Here is a 17838-nt window from a genome sequence, read left to right as displayed (position 1 = left end):
CCTAATTTGATGAGAAAAACAATAGTAGTGTTTTCCTGTTTTGGTCGTTCGGCCTTTAAAAAAAGGTCCTATTTCTGCTACCCTCCCCCCATAATTGCTTCAATTTCCATAACTCTGAAATTCTTAGCATTGCTACAAGCAAATGACAAATCTCTTAATTTTAAATGGGAACTTTATAGCCTTTTAATTTGTACTATTCTATTTTTGAGTTGTGTAGTTATTTGCAGTATACTACATGAAGCAGTTGAGGATTCATTTTTAAGTTTCTTCGACTGGGAGCCCAGGCATACAGTCAGTGGCACAACAGGTGGCACACGCACTTTGGTGAAGAAGGCTGAGAGTTATATTCCCACACCAGTTGATTAGATTGATGACACTATGGTACAGGGTAATGGGGGTGCTTCACTCTGAGTGTCTTCATCAGATGAGATGTTAAAAATGAGGTTCCATCTGCTTAAGCTGGTGGATGTAAAAGATCCCACAGCACCTGTTGAAAAGAGTAGGAAAGTTCCCAGATGCCCTGGCCAAATTTCCACAAGTATTTTGAATACCCCCCTCTGGTCTCCTCTGGGGAAAAAAACTAGCCTAGTGGGATTAACCTGGTCAACGGTTTATAAATGCAAGGTACTCTTAAGATAACTGATTAGAAATGAGATAAGATGGGAGATTATCATAAATTTAGACTTGATTTTTTAGGCAGATTATCAGGCTGTCACAATTGCTAGAGTGGTAAACAGTATTACTGGTGTGATTTATTTTAAAATATAATGCCTGAAATATCCATATATAATGTGGAACTGTTAACATTTCTTTTTAAATTGCATAGATGAGTAACATGTTTGGTACATTAACATGAGTGTTTTCTCTCTATTAACTTTCTTTAAGGTGAAAAACCATTTGAGTGTCCTAACTGCCATGAACGTTTTGCCAGAAATAGCACACTTAAATGTCATCTGACAGCCTGCCAATCTGGTGTTGGTGCAAAAAAGGGAAGAAAAAAGCTTTATGAATGCCAGGTATTATTTTCATTTCTGTTCATTTAAAGGCATTTTTGCTATATGCTGAAACCACCTTACCCCATTAACAACTGTAAACAAGTAAAATAGATATTTCAGGTGTTCGGCATAATTACTGCTGTAGTACTGTGCATAATGTTTGGGAATTCGCTACAGGAGGATGCCCACCATCTATTGATTTTTCTGAGCTTTGAGCACCTTCTAGAGCAGAACTGACCTCACTACACCAAGGCAGTCAGCAGGGCACTTGGTAGTAAAGGGAGGGCAGATTGTGCCATCTCATCTATAGGCCCTCTCAGTCCTTTTTTTTTTTTTGTCTGCCTATCTGTTTCCCACGGTCTCAGCATGCCTTACTTTCCTGGTAAACAAATGTTAAATAAAAATAAATAAAATCCAGATCTCCAGTTTGTCATTTGTCACATTATCTGTTAGGCCACAGAGAATGCTTTTAGATGGAGTAGTGCATCTTTTCTCCAAGTTTTTTCCCAGTGCAATCTTCAATCAAGAACAGAGTTAAAAGATAACCCTTTTACTTTTTTGTTTTGATTTTTTTTTCAGATCTTTTCCCCTTTCCCCCGGTTTCTCCTTCCCCACTTGCTGTCGAACCTAAGGCCTGTTTTTCCCTTTTCCCTTTTTCAGGAGACACTGGGCAGGGTGGAAACATCACAAGAATAGCCGATGTGGTAACATTATTACAGATTATGACCAGCAAGTAATTGAATATAATAATGTTCTCAGCATTTCTTCACGTTTTAACTCTTATTAAAATTGAATTACTTAATAAAGGATTGAATTTCGTCCCTGCATTTTTTGTTCCCGAGGGTGTTTTTGCTGATGATGTGAATAGTTTTTGTCGTACTCTTAATTTGAAATTGTTTTTTGACCAAGATAACCATGGGTCTGGTGATTCATCCTTTCATTTTCATAGGTCTAATTTTATGCCTCCGATGAACCCCACTGTTCATCTGTTTTTCCACAGGGTTCTCAAAGATTTACATCTTCACTATTCTGATATGGTTACTAAATCCCACAATCTTGCTAAACCCCAACAGGAGGCCCTTACACAGCTCAAGTCTAACAACTTGGTTATTACAATGGCTGACAAAGGAGGGGCTGTAGTGGTTATGGACTGGGCTAATTATGATCAGGAAGCAAAGAGGCAATTGCATAGTAAATACTATATGCATATGCCCCTGGATCCTACTGGGGGCTTCAGAAAACAGATTGATGTCTTTTTGAACCTGGAGGTAGAGGAAGGGATCATTACTCCCTCTATTTCCAAACATTTGATGGTTAGTGATCTGAAACCACAGTATTTATATTTGTTACCCAAGGTGCATAAATCACTGCAGAACCCTCCGGGTAGGCCTATTGTTTCAGGCAGGGGATCTCTCACTGAACCACTACCTGTTTATTTGACTCAGTATCTTCGCTCTCTACTCAGTTATGTCAGGGCTCGGATTCAGGACACAATGGAGTTCCTGCAGATCCTCCAAGATACCCAACTTGAGCCAGGTTGGTTGTTATGTACCCTTGATGTGTCAGCCCTATATACGAATATTCCACACTGGGCTGGCCTGTTAGCATTGGAACATTGGCTAACTATAGCAGAACTTTACCCACCAGGTTTTAACACCTTTTTATTGGGATTAACTGAGCATGTAGTAGCCAAGAATGTTTTCTATTATCAGGACAGTTGCTATCTATAGATGCAGGGTACTGCTATGGGGGCTTCTTTTGCCCCTATATATGCTGATCTTTTTATGGCATATTTGGAAGAACAACTGATTTATGATCCCCTTCATAATCTGCGTTTGCCTGAGATTGACATCTGGCTTCGTTATTTGGACAACTGCTGGTTAGTATGGAGAGCTGCTGATGCCTTTCTAAATGAATTTTTGGATTACATTAATAGTAATAAATGGAGCATTCATTTTACATGCAACTTTGATTTGAACCTTTTTGGATGTTCTTGTTAGTAGGAAATCTGATCGTACATTGGATACACGAGTCTACCGGAAATTTCCGGAATACAGCGGTTTGTTGCATGCTTCTAGCCACCATCCTCCCCATACTGAACGCAACATACCTAAATCCCAATTTGAGACTCTAGCGTATTTGTTTGGATTCCGAGACTTATGAACATCGGAGGCGTGACCTGATGGGGTAGATTCAAGGCCAGGGGGGTACAATTCTGGCACCATTACCATGGCCTGTTGGAAGGTATCTGCATTGGATAGACAGGATCTGTTGCGATATAAGGATAGACCTTTTTCCTCAGGACTCCAATATCACATTTATTACTACTTATGGGCGCAGCACTCCTAACCTGTTACAAGTAATTTAACGGAATTGGAACATTCTGTTGGGAGATGTCAGACTTGCTAACTTGTTACTGGAAATATGTCCTTTTGGTTACAGGAGAAGGCAGAACATTGGGTTCTTTTTTTGCCCATTATAAAACTGGGTCTATGGAGGTTCAGCCACAATTTCAAAACGACACTTATGAGGCACCCTCTGGTTGGGTGTTTTCCATGTGGGCACTGTACCCATTGTATACGTATGGGTTAGACTAAGACTAAAGAGTTCTCTAGCAGGAACACTGGCCAGGTCTATGATATTAACTTTTTTGCCAGTTGCTCTAGTGAATGGTTGGTTTACCTGGCTACCTGCTCATGTTCTGCGTTTTATGTAGGACAGACTTCAAGGCCAGTGAAACATCGGATCAATGAACACATGTGATATTAAAAATAAAAAGACAACTAGTGCCCCTTACAAGCATTTTTTGAATCACCCTACCGCCAGTTTTAGGTGTACTGTTATTGACAGTCACTGGTAAGAAAAATAACAGTTGGTTGGCACAATATATTAAACATGGGGGGGGGGGATTATTCCCCCTGGGCTTAATGAGCAATTGTGAGCAATCATCTTGGCTTACCGATTTACTGCTGTGTATATAACGTGGCTATTTGTGGAAGTTTTTGTTTGGTAATTTTAGCAGAAACTGGTCTGTATATATCACAATAAATCTGTTTTATGCACACCATTTTGGGCTGGCATTTTCTCTCTGCATTTGGATTTCCTTTTTGGTGCCCTGCCCTTGCCATACTTGCTGAGTTTTGTTACTGTGACTGATGTTCTTCATCTCACATTGCTGCAGTCCTAACACTTGGGTAGTCCGCTGTCCCAGTCGGCCCGAATACCAAAGTATAAGGCTGACGTCGGTCAAGGCGCATTAGTCTGACGTCAGGACGTCAGGGTACAAATGCGCATGACCGACGTCATATCCTCAGTCTTTTTTGCCGCATGGTCCGATGCAGAAGCAATATTGCGAGTGCAGGTTGGCGTTCTGAAATTTTCTGAAGTCGGAGTTTCAGACCGAATCAAAGTTGGCTAAGTACCCGTTGGGAATATTTTGGTTTTTCTTGCCTCAGTATTTAACCGGATGTGAGAAAGTGAATAACTGTATTTCTTGTGGGAAAGAGATACCTGATAGGGATTACCATACCTTGTGTATACCTTGCTTAGGGCCTGAGCACGGCGTTGTTGGATGTCGCTCTTGTGCTAGATTTAACAAACGCACTATAAAGAGAAGATTAGACTGTGCCAGGTTAGTTTTTGGGAAGCGTTGTAATTATAAAATGCCGCCGGATGCTCCCGCGCTTCGCTAAAAGCGCAAGGACAAAGCAGCAAAGCCTAGGTTGGAAGAACCGCCTGTCCCGGACGTCGGTTCTTTAGAGGCTCGGTGGAGCCGGAGGTTCTGCCAGAAGTTTCTTTGGAGTCTCAGGGAGAGACTTTACTGTTACATGATGTGTCCTCTCAGGAGGTAGGCCAGGCTGAAGGGCTTCTCAGGTAGCTGTTCTCCCTCCTTCCTAAGGTGGTTAGGCCCTCCCTTCTGTTTCCAAGGCTTCTTGAGAGGCAGGCCAGGTTTAACTTCAGTGGGTGTCTCTCCTAGTTCTTCAGGGTCTCTGCCTAAGAAACATATGCTTAAAATGGCAGAAGATTTGATTACTATGATTAGAGGTTCTATGCCCTCCTGATAAGAGGCCTAGGGTGGAACCTGAGCTTGAGAGTTTTGAGCAGTGTTCGAGGCTTCTGAGTCTTCGGCTGAAGACTTACAGGAGTTTCCTCCTTATTCTGATTCTGATGTAGATGATTCTACTCCTTGGCTTCTCCTCCTGAGGATTTTTCTTTTCAGAGACTCTTCATTCCATGAGGGAGCATTTTAAATGGGAAGGTCAAGATTTCTCTGATTCCAGGAAAGGCTTAGGGAATTTTGTTTCTACCCCAGCATAGGCCTTTAGCTATACCTCCTGTTCTGGATGTGGTGGAAGATGTTTTTGCAGAGGCTTCCTGAACCCTGATTCTTTGCCTCCTGCCCCAGTTAAACCGGATAGGTATTATAGGGTGCCTGAAGATCATAAGTATCTTTTAAGAGTCCTAGGGCAGACCCAGAAACTGTTTCTCAGGGGCCTAAAGGTGTTAAGGCTTCTGTTAAAAATCCTGTTCCTCCTGATAAAGAGGCAAGGGCTTTGGATAGATGGGGAAAGAAGGTGTATACTTCTTCCACTTTAGCCATGAGGGCTTTGAATTGCCAGTTCCACATGTTAAAATACCAAAATTATCTCCTTTCACAATTGAAGTCTAAGGTGGATGCTCTGGCGGAAGGTATTGAGTGTAAAGAGTTGCAGGATTTAGTTCATGTTTCTGAACAGGTGGGTAAGCATTCCTTGCAATGTGGTTTTGATGTTGTACAGGCCTCTCGAGGGTGGCTGCCACTGGTTCTGTTCTTCGCAGGCACGCCTGGCTGAGGGATCAGAATTTAGCTGAGCATGTTAAGACAAGGATTTTAGATGTCTGCTACAATCTGATGTGTTGTTTGGTTCGCCTGTGGAAGCAGTTTTAAAGAAAATGGAGGACAAGGCTAAGTCTATGCAGACTGTTAAAGATATTTTGCAGGTTCAGCCTCCAAGTTTAGTAGAAATTGGCCTACTAAGGGGTGGACATATCCTTCTTATGATTCCCAGTCTAGGGGTAGGTCTAGACGTGGTAGGGGCAGAGCTCAAGGTTCTTTTAGGCCTAGAACAGGGAGTTCACCTGCTCAGTCTTCTGGTGAGGGCAGGGGTCAGTCCTTTCGTAAACAGACCCAATGACCTGCCTTTTCAGCTGCCAGAGCCTTCTCGTCTGGCAGCACCTTTGGGAGGAAGGCTGGCACTTTTCAAAGAAAATTGGAGTTTAATTACCCAAGACAGATGGGTATTGGATATCATTCACCACGGTTACAGGTTTTATTTCCATACCTTGCCTCCTTTCAAAGGCATGCCAGACATTCCTCCTCTACAAAGAAAAGAGGCTCATAAGCAAATTTCTCTGTTACTCCAAATAGGGGCCATTCAGCCGGTTCCTGTGCCAGAAAGGGGCCTAGGATTTTATTCTCGCCTGTTCCTAGTACCAAAAAGGGAACACGTGGAGACCAATTTTGGATTTATCTATCCTCAACACTTATCTGGACATTCCCAAGTTCAAAATGTTGACGTTACAACAGCTTTTACCTCTGCTGGGCAAAGATCACTGGATGGTAACTTTAGATCTCAAGGAGGCTTACCTTCATGTGCCTATCAGACTAAGTTGCAGGAAGTATCTGCGTTTTCAAGCTGGGAATTCCCATTATCAGTTCTCTGCATTGCCCTTTGGCTTATCTACTGCCCAGAGTATTCACAAAGTTCTGGCTCCAGTGATAGCTTACTTCAGGCTAAAAGGAATACAAATCTATCCTTACTTGGACGACTGCCTGATTCTGGCTCAAGAAAAGGAAGACCTTTTCAGCATTTGGAATATGTGATAGCAGTGCTAAGATGCCTGGGGTATTCTGTGAGCGAAATAAAGTCCAGTCTAGTACCCTCTCAAGACATGTGCTTTCTGGGTGTGAGACTGAATACAGCAACCCAGATGGCCTTTTAACCCCGGACAAACAAAAGAATCTTTCCTTTACTTCCATCAACTATCTCTTCAGTCCGGGCTGACTGCAAGGACAGTCCTTCAAGCCTTAGGGTTCATGGCATCTTGTATTCTGGTGCTTCCCAATGCCAAACTGCATATGAGGTAGCTGCAATGGTATCTCAAAAGTGTATGGACACAGCACTGCCAGGATTTGGACACTGTCATTCAAATAATACCTTGCATTCAAAAGGAATTTTTGTGGTGGGCTCAGGAATGTCACCTAAACAAGGGACTCTCTGTGACCCGGCCAGAGGCGAGTCAGATTCTAACGACAGATGCCTCAGACATAGCTTAGGGAGCTCATCTGAATGGAAAGTGGATACAAGACAAGTGGCCTGCCAGACTACAGCATCTACATATCAACATGAAGGAGATGTTAGCAGTCCAGTTTGCATTAATGGCTTTTCAAGGAGTTACTTCTTCCAGGGCAGGTGTTGATTCTAACAGACAACACAACTGTCATGTGGTACATCAACAAACAAGGGGGAACACATTCTTATCCTCTATGCAGGCAAGCAATGATTTTGTGGGAGACTGCGCTCAGCTTGCAACTAAATCTTCAGGCAAGGTTTCCGCCGGGAGCACAGAACTCCTTAGCAGATGTGTTAAGCAGGCAAATCATGGATCCTCACGAGTGGAAACTGGATCTTCATGTATTTCGGAAATTGACAGTGTCATGGGGAACTCAGACATAGATCTGTTCGCTTCTCCACTAAACCACCAGCTGCCAAAGTTTTGCACGAAAAGGTTTCATCACACAGCTTGGAAAGTGGATGCTCTTTCTTTCAGTTGGAAAAATCTTCATGTGTATGCCTTTCCACCTCTGCCTCTCCTCCCAAAGGTACTCCTAAAGGTCAGACAAGACAAGCCAAGGATGATTTTAATAGCTCCAGATTGGCCTCTGCAACACTGGTACCCATTACTGAGGAGTCTGGTAAGGAAGCCTCCATGGCCTTTACCTTTGATTCCACACCTATTGTCTCAGAGGGACGGTCATCTACTCAATGTCAAGCTTCACTCTCTTCATCTAACAGCCTGGCATATTCTGTTTTGAACCACAGCAGGTCTCAACTTCCTCAACAAGTTTTGAATGTGATTATGGAAGCCAGAAGACCTAGTACAAGGAAAGTGTACGCAGAAAAATGGAAGAGATTTTTATTTTGGAGTGCAGCAAAGGATTTGGAGGTTTCTGAGCCTAATTTGAGTGTGGCTCAATATCTTACTGAGTTATTGGACAAAGGTTTGTCTTTCTCTTCCATTAAGATTCATGCTGCAGCAATTTCAGCTCACTATGATTGTGACCCACCATTGTTTTCTCATACTTTGTTCAAGCAATTTCTTAGAGGGGCAAAGAATATAAGACCCCCACGTAGAGCTCCTATTCCTGCTTGGGACCTCAATTTTGTGTTGGAGAAACTTACTCTACAACCTTTTGAGCCTGCGGCTACTGCTGACTTGAAATACTTGTCATGGAAGACTGCTTTTTTGTTGGCCATTACTTCTGCAAGAAGGGTTTCTGAATTGCAGGCCCTTATGGCGGTTGAGCCTTTTTTGATTTTCCATAAGGATAGGGTATCATTACGTACTAATCCTTCCTTTATGCCTAAGGTGGTTTCTAGTGTGGCTTTAAACCAAACTATTCATTTGCCTACTTTTTATGCAGATCCCCAAAATAAGGGGGAAAAGATTTTGCACACTTTAGATGTACACAGGCAGTTGCGTTATTATTTAAGCAGGACTAAGGATTTTAGGCAGTCTCAGCAGTTGTTTGTTTCTTTTGCTTTGAGTTCTCAGGGCAAGCCTGTGTCAAAACAAACTATTTCTAAGTGGATTGGGTTTTGCATTGCATTTTGTTATTCCCATCATGGCAAGGAGATTCCAGCTGGGATTAGGCCTCATTCCACTAGGGCTACTGCCACTTCAACAGCATTTCTAAGGGGGTGGCAACTAAGGATATTTTGGAGGCAGCTACTTGGAGTTCAGTGCATACTTTCTCTAAGCATTACCACCTTCCTCTCTACTCTAAATCTAGGGCTGGTTTTGCCACGGCTATTTTGCAGGGCATGTTGACAGCTCCTGCTTCTTTATGATTTGCCAGACTCCCTTACCTCTGCTTTGGGATTCTACCCAAGTGTTAGGACTGCAGCAATGTGAGATGAAGAACATAGTACAGTTTTGTACCTACCATAAATGTAGATGTTCGAAGATCCACATTGCTGCAGTCCAATTTACCCTCCCTCCTTCCCCTCTGTGTTTAGGGATGGTTGTGTGGGTGGGGTTTGTACTTTTGTAAATTTGTATATATTGTACATATATTTGGTACAGGAGTGTTTGGTGTTTTTTGGTTTTGGCCTTATCTTTTTAGGGTCTTCTGACATCTGGGGCAAGAAAAGACTGAGGATATGACGTCGGTCATGCGCATTTGTACCCTGACGTCAGACTAATGCGCCTTGACCGACGTCAGCCTTATACTTTGGTATTCGGGCCGACTGGGACAGCGGACTACCCAAGTGTTAGGACTGCAGCAATGTGGATCTTCGAACATCTATATTTATGGTAGGTACAAAACTGTACTTTTTTTCTCCACCATACTAAAGCCACCTTTTATTCTCTGTGTCTGTGACCAGGCCATTGCACCCTGGCATATTCTGTTTTGAACCACAGCAGGTCTCAACTTCCTCAACAAGTTTTGAATGTGATTATGGAAGCCAGAAGACCTAGTACAAGGAAAGTGTACGCAGAAAAATGGAAGAGATTTTTATTTTGGAGTGCAGCAAAGGATTTGGAGGTTTCTGAGCCTAATTTGAGTGTGGCTCTTCAATATCTTACTGAGTTATTGGACAAAGGTTTGTCTTTCTCTTCCATTAAGATTCATGCTGCAGCAATTTCAGCTCACTATGATTGTGACCCACCATTGTGGGAGAACATCGATGTCTGTGCAGTGACAGAAACCTGGTTCAAGGCTCCTGAGAGCACCCCAGCACTATCAGGTTTTACCTCTTATCATGCGTTCCGGCCCCAAAATCCGGACAATACCAAGAAAGGAGGGGGGGTATCCATATTCATCAAAGACACCCACACCTCAAGACTGGTGGCAACGCACGATGCATCGGAGACCATCCAGGTGCAATTAACCATAGGCAGGACTGCTCTGCAAATTGTAGCATGTTACAGGCCACCCTCACAAACTCAGGAACCTCACATGGCCTTCCTGAAAACACTAGAGGGATAAATGTATCACCAAACACCATCATACTAGGTGACTTCAATTACCCTAATATAGACTGGGAACACTACTCAAGCCCAAACACCCTAGCCCAAAAGTTCCTGGAATTCATAAACTCAAATGCCATGGAACAACTAGTCACCATCCCCACAAGAGGGAAAACATACTTGATCTCATCATCACGAACATGGGAGCACAATGTTCAACACCGAAGTATACCCTCACTGGTGAGATCAGATCACAAACTAATCTCGCTGGAGGTCCTCATCCCACCCCACCTGAAATAAAAAGACCACAGTAAAGAACTTCAAAGCCGACTTCACACTTCTAAAGACTAGTGTGGTCTCCTTTAAGGCCCCGAGCCGACGGAAAACAGTACTCAAGCCGCTGAATCACTTACAAATGCCTTCTACCAGCACCTGCAGGACTGCATGGATAAGGCAATCCCAAGCAAAACAAAGACTCTTTGTACCAAAGGCAAGCGTCCACTCTGGTGGACCCCAGCCATAAACAAACTCTACAACAAAAGGAGGAAGCTACTACAAGATAGAGCAAAATCCTTAAAAGGTAAGACACCCTTGATCACTATAAGTAAAAACTAAGAGCTCTCATAAAATCATCCAAAGCAAATTTTGAGAGAAAAATAGCTAAAGACTCAAAAGACAATCATAAGGCCTTCTTTAGCTATGTTAGAAACCTGGGAGGAAACTCCCAGATATGCTCAGAACTAGTTCAAAATGATGTGAAGATTACTGATCCTACAGACATTGCCAACATACTGGCTGACAGGTTCAGTGCAAACTTCTCCCCCCCCAAAAGGAGAGATATCTATACCAAGCGATTGCAGCCCCCAAACATCTCCAACGCCCAAGTGAGAACTGCTCTCTCCAAAGCAAAAAACACAGCATCCATGGGACCTGATGGTGTCCCGGCTGTGTGCGCCACTTAACTCAACGAGGAATTAAACCCACAGCTATGACAGCTGTTTAATCATAGTCTTACCTCTGGATATGTACCCAGGAGTGGCGCACTGCAACTGTGGTCCCACTTCACAAAGGCGGTGCCTCCACCGACCCTGAAATTACCGCCCATTAGCTTGACAAGCCTTATCTGCAAAGCCATGGAGAGGATCATAATGGACCTCATAAATAAAGACATAGGAATTTGCAGACTTTGGATCCATCCCAGTTTGGCTTTGTCAAAGGCAGATCATGCCTTCTAAACTTGGTTGACTTTTTCAAAACAGTCACCAAAGCCATTGATGAGGAAAGGCAGTCCATACAGCCTACCTCGATCTGGCTAAGGCCTTTGATACAATACCCCACTCTGGTATCATTGAAAAACTCATCAGCTTAAATGTTAACCCATACATCACAAGATGGGTTGCAAACTGGCTGAGTGACAGAACCCACAGGGTCAGAGTTGCTGGCGCCATGTCAGACTCAAAGCCTGTCACAAGTGGTGTACCACAGGGCTCAGTCCTGGGCCCACTCTTGTTTGGCATCTACTTTTCCAGTACAAGCAAACACAGGAGGGTTATGAGCTGACAAAGTTTGCAGATGACTGCAAACTGGGTGCCATAGTAGAAAACACATCTGACACAGATATCCTTCAGAAGGGTCTCACAGAAACGGATAACTGGTGCCAGAGCCATGGCCTAAAGTTAAATGCCAAAATGCATAGTCATACCCTTCGAAAAACAAGGTTACCCCTAGCTACCAAATAGGTGGCAATCCACTGAGTACAGAAGAAGTTATCAGGGACCTGGGGACCCAGGTTGATAGTAGTCTGTCATTCGACACCCATGTAGCTAAAGTAGTTAGGAAGACCTTCTACATTGCCCACCTTATCATGAAGGGATTCTCATCTAGATCAAGGGAGGTCATAGTCTCCCTATACTCATCACGCATCAGACCAATGATTGAGTACAATGCCCCAATGAATGTATCTGACCCGACACTTGCAGCAGCTGGAGAGGCCACAAAGTTCCTCACCAAAAGGATAAAGGGTCTCAAACATCTGTCCTATGCTGCCCGACTGAAAGAACTCCAGCTCTATTCAGTCGCCACCGCTTGCTCAGAGGTGACCTTTGCCTAACATACAAGGCCATGTCAAACCCAGATTTGATGAATATGCTTCACCTCAAAAAATCTAGATCCGTCAGAGCCACAAGGGCGGAGACTTAAACCTCGACACGGCTATTAATAGGACGTGCTGGAGGGATAGATTCATCACCCAAAGACTCCCTATGCTGTGGAATAAAATCCCGGTATATGTGAGGCAGAGCACCTCGCTGGCCTTGTTCAAGGGAAATCTTGACCAATGGATGGGAGATCGCAGATATACCCCAGGGATTACCTCAGTGTCACTGCTCAACAGAGGCACAGCAAAATAATGGGTATAGTTCCCCATACTAAAGGGGTGGCGTAAGCCACAAAACTATGGGCTAGGCTTGTAAATGCCCTCGGGCAGATAGCCTAGTATGAACCTATGAACCTAAGTAGTGGGCACAGCAGTTGTGACTTTTGCCTTCAGCAAGGGACAAAGTACCAGTCCATGTTCTGAGTCAACAGGGCAGTGCAGAAGCACCAGAAGTGCCAGAAATTTGAGTGTTTTGATGACAGTCTGTCAGGAAAAAAGCCTGACCACAGCAGTTTCTATTGCTGGTCACAACTGTTAAGCCAATTCCAACTACCAAGACCAGGCAGGCAAGAAGCTAAAGGTGGTTCTTTGCAAACGGTCTTCAACTATTAAGAGCCCTAATCCTAATGCCAAACCATTTACGAGCAGATATTCATGCTGAACCCAGCACTCCTGCATTACATGAGAAACCAGAAAGAGTCACTCTCAGAATCCTCAGAGTCCTCCGTAGTCTGTTCTTTCCCTAAAGCCTTCCTCATCCCAGGATTCTGTCCTTACGACTTTGACTACAAAAAGCTGGCACAGTTAATATGAGAGGGCATATTAAAAGTTCATGTGGATAGCTGCCCCATCCCTACAGAAAAGGAGCATCGAAACAAATAGCAGATTCTCCATCTCTGCTGCAAGCCTCTACATTGCGCTATCACATTCTATGTCCACTATGCCTGCTCTGATGTTCCCATTGTCAGGATTAGTACCCTTGAAGCCATCGATTTGAGGTCTGTTGAAACAGTAGAAATACCCCCTTCCCAGACATTGTACACAGCATTTGTTTTCCCTTTGCCCTAACCTGTACCATACTAAGGGGTTGTGCTCATTGTTTCCATAAAATCATAGGAGTTACAAGGCAACTGAGCATCAGCCATTTACACCTTACCAATAGCCACCCCCTAGGCTGTGCTTCTCATGTCGAGGAAGGCGAGGCCAGTCGTATCTGGGTGAATTTATGAACACCCATGCAGTTGTCCAACTCGTGTTTAAAGGCAGACAGTTTGTTGCACTGCTTAATTTGGAGAGGGAGTTTGTTCCATAGAAGAGGTTGGTGTGTGAAAGATCTGTCCCACCTTTTAGTCTTTGTTAGAGTAGATTTAGAATTCTGTCCCTAGTGTTACGTAGACTGTAAGTTATTGAGGTATAGGAGTTACTGAACCACTGGATCCCTTGTAGCTTAGTAAGCAACAGTCTGGTCTCCCCTAAGGAATCTATATGAGACTGAATGCAGGGGATAGCGCCTCCAGTCTTTCTTTGTAGCTAGCAAATGTATCCAGCATTCATGCCTACAACTACATCTTTCCTAATGTTGACAGCAGCCCCATCATGATAAGACTTCAGTCAGTGGATCAGTTCAGCTATATGACTGTCTTCTAAAAGCTCCTAGTTATATAGCCAGAAGAGCAGACAATGTCACTGCTCCCACTTTGGATCGTATTGATACCAGTGATGACTTTCAAACTCGAGGACTTGCCATCCTGCCTTGCAAACATGCTGGCATAGCAGGGACTATGCAGCAAGCCTCCTGAGAAAGCCTGCAGTAACTTTGTCTACCTCCATCATCCACAGTTGTCAGAAATCATAAGGATTTGGATGGTCCAGTACATAATACCTAGTAGCTGGCAAATTCCACTCTTAAGTATCCCTTAGCTAACAAGTTCTTGGTAAAAGCATGAACCATCAGAAATGTACAGCAAGGCAAGAGGCAGGCTTACCACAAAGGTTCCACCAAATGAAAGAGGTTGAGGCTGCTGCACAAGTTACTTCTATTACTTAAGAAACAAAAAACACTTCTCACTCTTACACAATCTCAGTGAAAAAAATACATTAAAAAAAATTCAGAATGGACTTCTGCAAAGCATCGTGCCTTGTTTAAGAAGACTAGGTGTGTTTGGGCTCGGTACCTACATTTCAGGGAGAGACACCGGAATTAGAGTTATGCGCTTGCCTTTCGGTCCTACCCCAGTCTGTGCAACGTTAATTGAGTTTGACTGCGGGCAAAGTCTGCCAGACTGAGGGGCTATTTTCCTCCTGCTTAGATGATTGGCTTTGTGCTGCTGGAAACCTTATATTTTATACGGTCTCTGATCAAATTATTCTAATCCCTGGTATTACAGTGAACTTGACGGGCACAACTACAGCCTCAGTGATGCATAGCAATTAGTAGTGTATATACTGAGTATGACCGTCTGCAAAGCTTTCCCAAAGAATGACAAAATTCCAGGTGCTGCAGATGCAGTGATAGAATTATTTCCATTGTTATCAGTGGTTGACTCGGGCGAAAAGCTCCATGTGTGAACTAACAAAATAAAAGATTTTTTAGAGAAATTGTAGTATCGCATACAGAGGGAATTGATATTTCTTAAACATAAATTCAAAGACCTGTAACTGTCTCTGCCCCTGTAGTTCTCCTGGATAATTCCCTCTCTCCTAGTATATTCTCACAATCTCTCTGTCTTAATTTTTAACTGTAGCTGTTTCTCTTCATATGTTATGCTGATTGTTCTGTGAGAAATGTATTAATAAGTCACCAAAATTCTGTATTCAACATTCTGCCTTAGGCCTTGTGTACATTTTTCTGTTTACTAGTAACATATGTTTATAGAGCATTTTCTCAGTTATTTCTGTATTGTTACTTGTGTTCTTAATATTGTGTTGTGCTTAATATTGTATTTCTGTACTTATGTTATACTTTTGGAGCGTTTCTCCCCAGGCCTCCGCTAAAAATGGGCTACCAGCCCAGTCGGACATTACAGGGTAAACAGATGTAAATAAATAAGTGTACATTTTTAACACCATCAGCTATGGGGTTGTATATTATATGTTTACACTTACAGTTGTGTGTGTGTGAAGTGTTTTCATGTTTGTAGAAGTTGAGGAGACAGTCTTGTGAGAGTACTTGAAAAATAAGGAAGGCATTTAAGAGAATGTTGAGCTAGACTGGGCTACTTAATTTGCAGAGAAGAGGATGCAAGTATAATTACAAGTATTTTAAAATCATGACAGGAGGGGAGGAAATGTAGAAAGAACTAAATGGGTAGTAGTTCTGTGTGTATTATATATTTGACTATAACCATATTGATTCAGTGCTGCTGTATACAAGGTCAATTTTTGTAAGTCTTTAATTGCTCTGTAAAAGCTTTAGTGCTCATCTCTGTTCTTATCTCAGGTGGCAGAGTTCCATAGTTTACTTACGTAGAACAAATATATGGACTCACTGGAATGATTGATTTTTGAGCTGGTTATGGAAAACTAGCTATTTTTTTGTGATCTTAATGGTCTTGAAGGGTTAGAAATTTAAACAAGTCTCAATATAGCAGGGTGTTTTTCGTGAATTATATTATGAACATTCTTGAGCTGTGCAAGTTAAACTGTTTTTATAGATCAAGCCAGACAAATTAATCCAAACAGAGTGGTGTGTTCTGTAAGACTAGCTGCTTTATTATAGATTTGTCCTAGTTTAATTTTGTGAGTTGTTTGGTGCTGAAACATAAAGGTAGGTCGGAAGTGTTATGGCTGTTGTGCGGTGTGCATGTTTAGTTAAATAAGGATCTGATATATTTTCTCTCAGTTTCTCAACCGATGGGTTTCAGATCTGACCTTGGATCCAACACTGGCTGCTTTTTACAGACTTAGAGCATGAAGCTCATGTTCCTCCCCATACCCATAATCTCCTCCCGTCCCCAGCAATACTTTATCTTTCATTTGCCACTCAAGAGTACAGATGTGATTCTCTGTCTCAGTTTTGGCTCAGTTAAGTTCCTTAATGTATTTCATTTCTCTCTTCTACTTAGTGTCTTTTGTTTATGGACTGATTATTGTTCTTGCCTTCCCGTACCAAAAAAACAAAAGAAAGTTTCCCTTAAGCCTTCTTCGCACTGAAACATGTGTTCCTGTCTTTACTAGTTGGCTAGCTAGTATTGCTTGATTGCACTGCAGTTGCTGGTATTTTTTTGGCATTTTATACATGTTTTCAGTGTATCCTACAGCTGTTGAAAGTTTTTGATTTTTCCTTTACTGTCAGGATCTGATGGTGTCTGTATCATTATGGATCATGGCTAGGTCTTTGGATCCATCTTCAGAATGGACTCTGCCAGTTGTTCCAGACATATGATCTGAGCTTCAAACTCCCCCTTCTCCCATAATGCTTCACTCCTTCTCCAACCCCTCAGATCTTGTTTGCACTTTACAGCACAGAATCGATTCCATTAGCCTCTGTTTCCTCCTCTTTCCTTTTATTAAAAAAAAAGAACTTCCCCGTAGCTATAATTTGTTTTAAGTTAACTTTACCTACAATAGTGTTGGTGCCTGTGAGTGCTCTGTGTGCGTGTGTGATGTTTTCAGCATGTCTGACAAAAGTGTGGGTTCGGACAAATCCCTCCGGTTTCAAACGGTGTGCTTCTTGTGGGCATAATATTCTCCATTTGGATGCCCACAAGAGGTGTGTGAATTGTCTTGGACCAGGGCACTTGGAGGTCCCGTGCAATATCTGCTCATCCTTCAATCCCTGCCCCCTTGCTGATTAGCAAAACAAATTATCTTTGAGGACTTCTTCATCCTCTAGAGCTCAGACAGCCATTCCTAAGAGCATGAGACCTCAGCTACCCTTGGGTCCAAAGCTTCTATTCCTGAGAAGCGCAAAAAATTGTTAGATCCATTGTCTTCGGTTCCCTCCTGTTCCTGTTTCTCTCTGGTTCTGAAAGGTTCTTCTAATCCAGTAGAGCTGGTGCCAGCCAAGACTTCTGCTGCGTCAGATCCTCAGGTCTGAGCAGTCTGTTGGATCCCATGGAAGTGGTGTGGATCCAAAGTTCCTCATCTCCGGAGCAAACCTCTTCGGGTCAGGCATGCCCAGATTGGAGATCCTGGAGCCATACTCCATGTCTGAGTAAATTTTCCTCCCCTGCCCTGACTGTCCAGACCAGTCTGTCTCCAGTCAGGTCCACATATTCCTCTGTCTCCTCTAGATCATATCTGCTGTTCCACTCCGACATGGATAGGATGATGCAGAGTTTTCTCAAAGCCCAGATCTAGCTGGGGATTTTGCCTTCTCTAAAACATGCTGGATCCGTGAGAATACCACCCCTGATACCACAACCTCCTCCTCCGATCCTACCCTCTGTTTCAGAGTTGTAGGACCTGGCTTTCCAGAGTGGACCATCGTTGGAGCACCGAATGTGCCTTTAA

The 17838-nt window shown here is 43.0% G+C and overlaps 1 protein-coding gene across 1 annotated transcript in view; it reads left to right on the top strand.

The window, feature by feature from the left end:
• Positions 1-17838, top strand: part of ZNF131 (zinc finger protein 131) — a gene marked incomplete in the record, with an annotated part of 567140 nt that overhangs the window by 479158 nt on the left and 70144 nt on the right. Inside the window, 1 exon segment of the mRNA XM_044069710.1 lies at positions 886-1016. Within this exon segment, the coding sequence (XP_043925645.1) occupies positions 886-1016 (131 nt within the window).

The sequence above is a fragment of the Protopterus annectens genome, chromosome 1.part0 (assembly GCF_019279795.1).
Source record: "Protopterus annectens isolate FY-2018-M chromosome 1.part0, PAN1.0, whole genome shotgun sequence".
NCBI classification, from domain to species: Eukaryota; Metazoa; Chordata; order Ceratodontiformes; family Protopteridae; genus Protopterus; species Protopterus annectens.
This window is presented reverse-complemented; position numbering and strand designations above follow the sequence as displayed.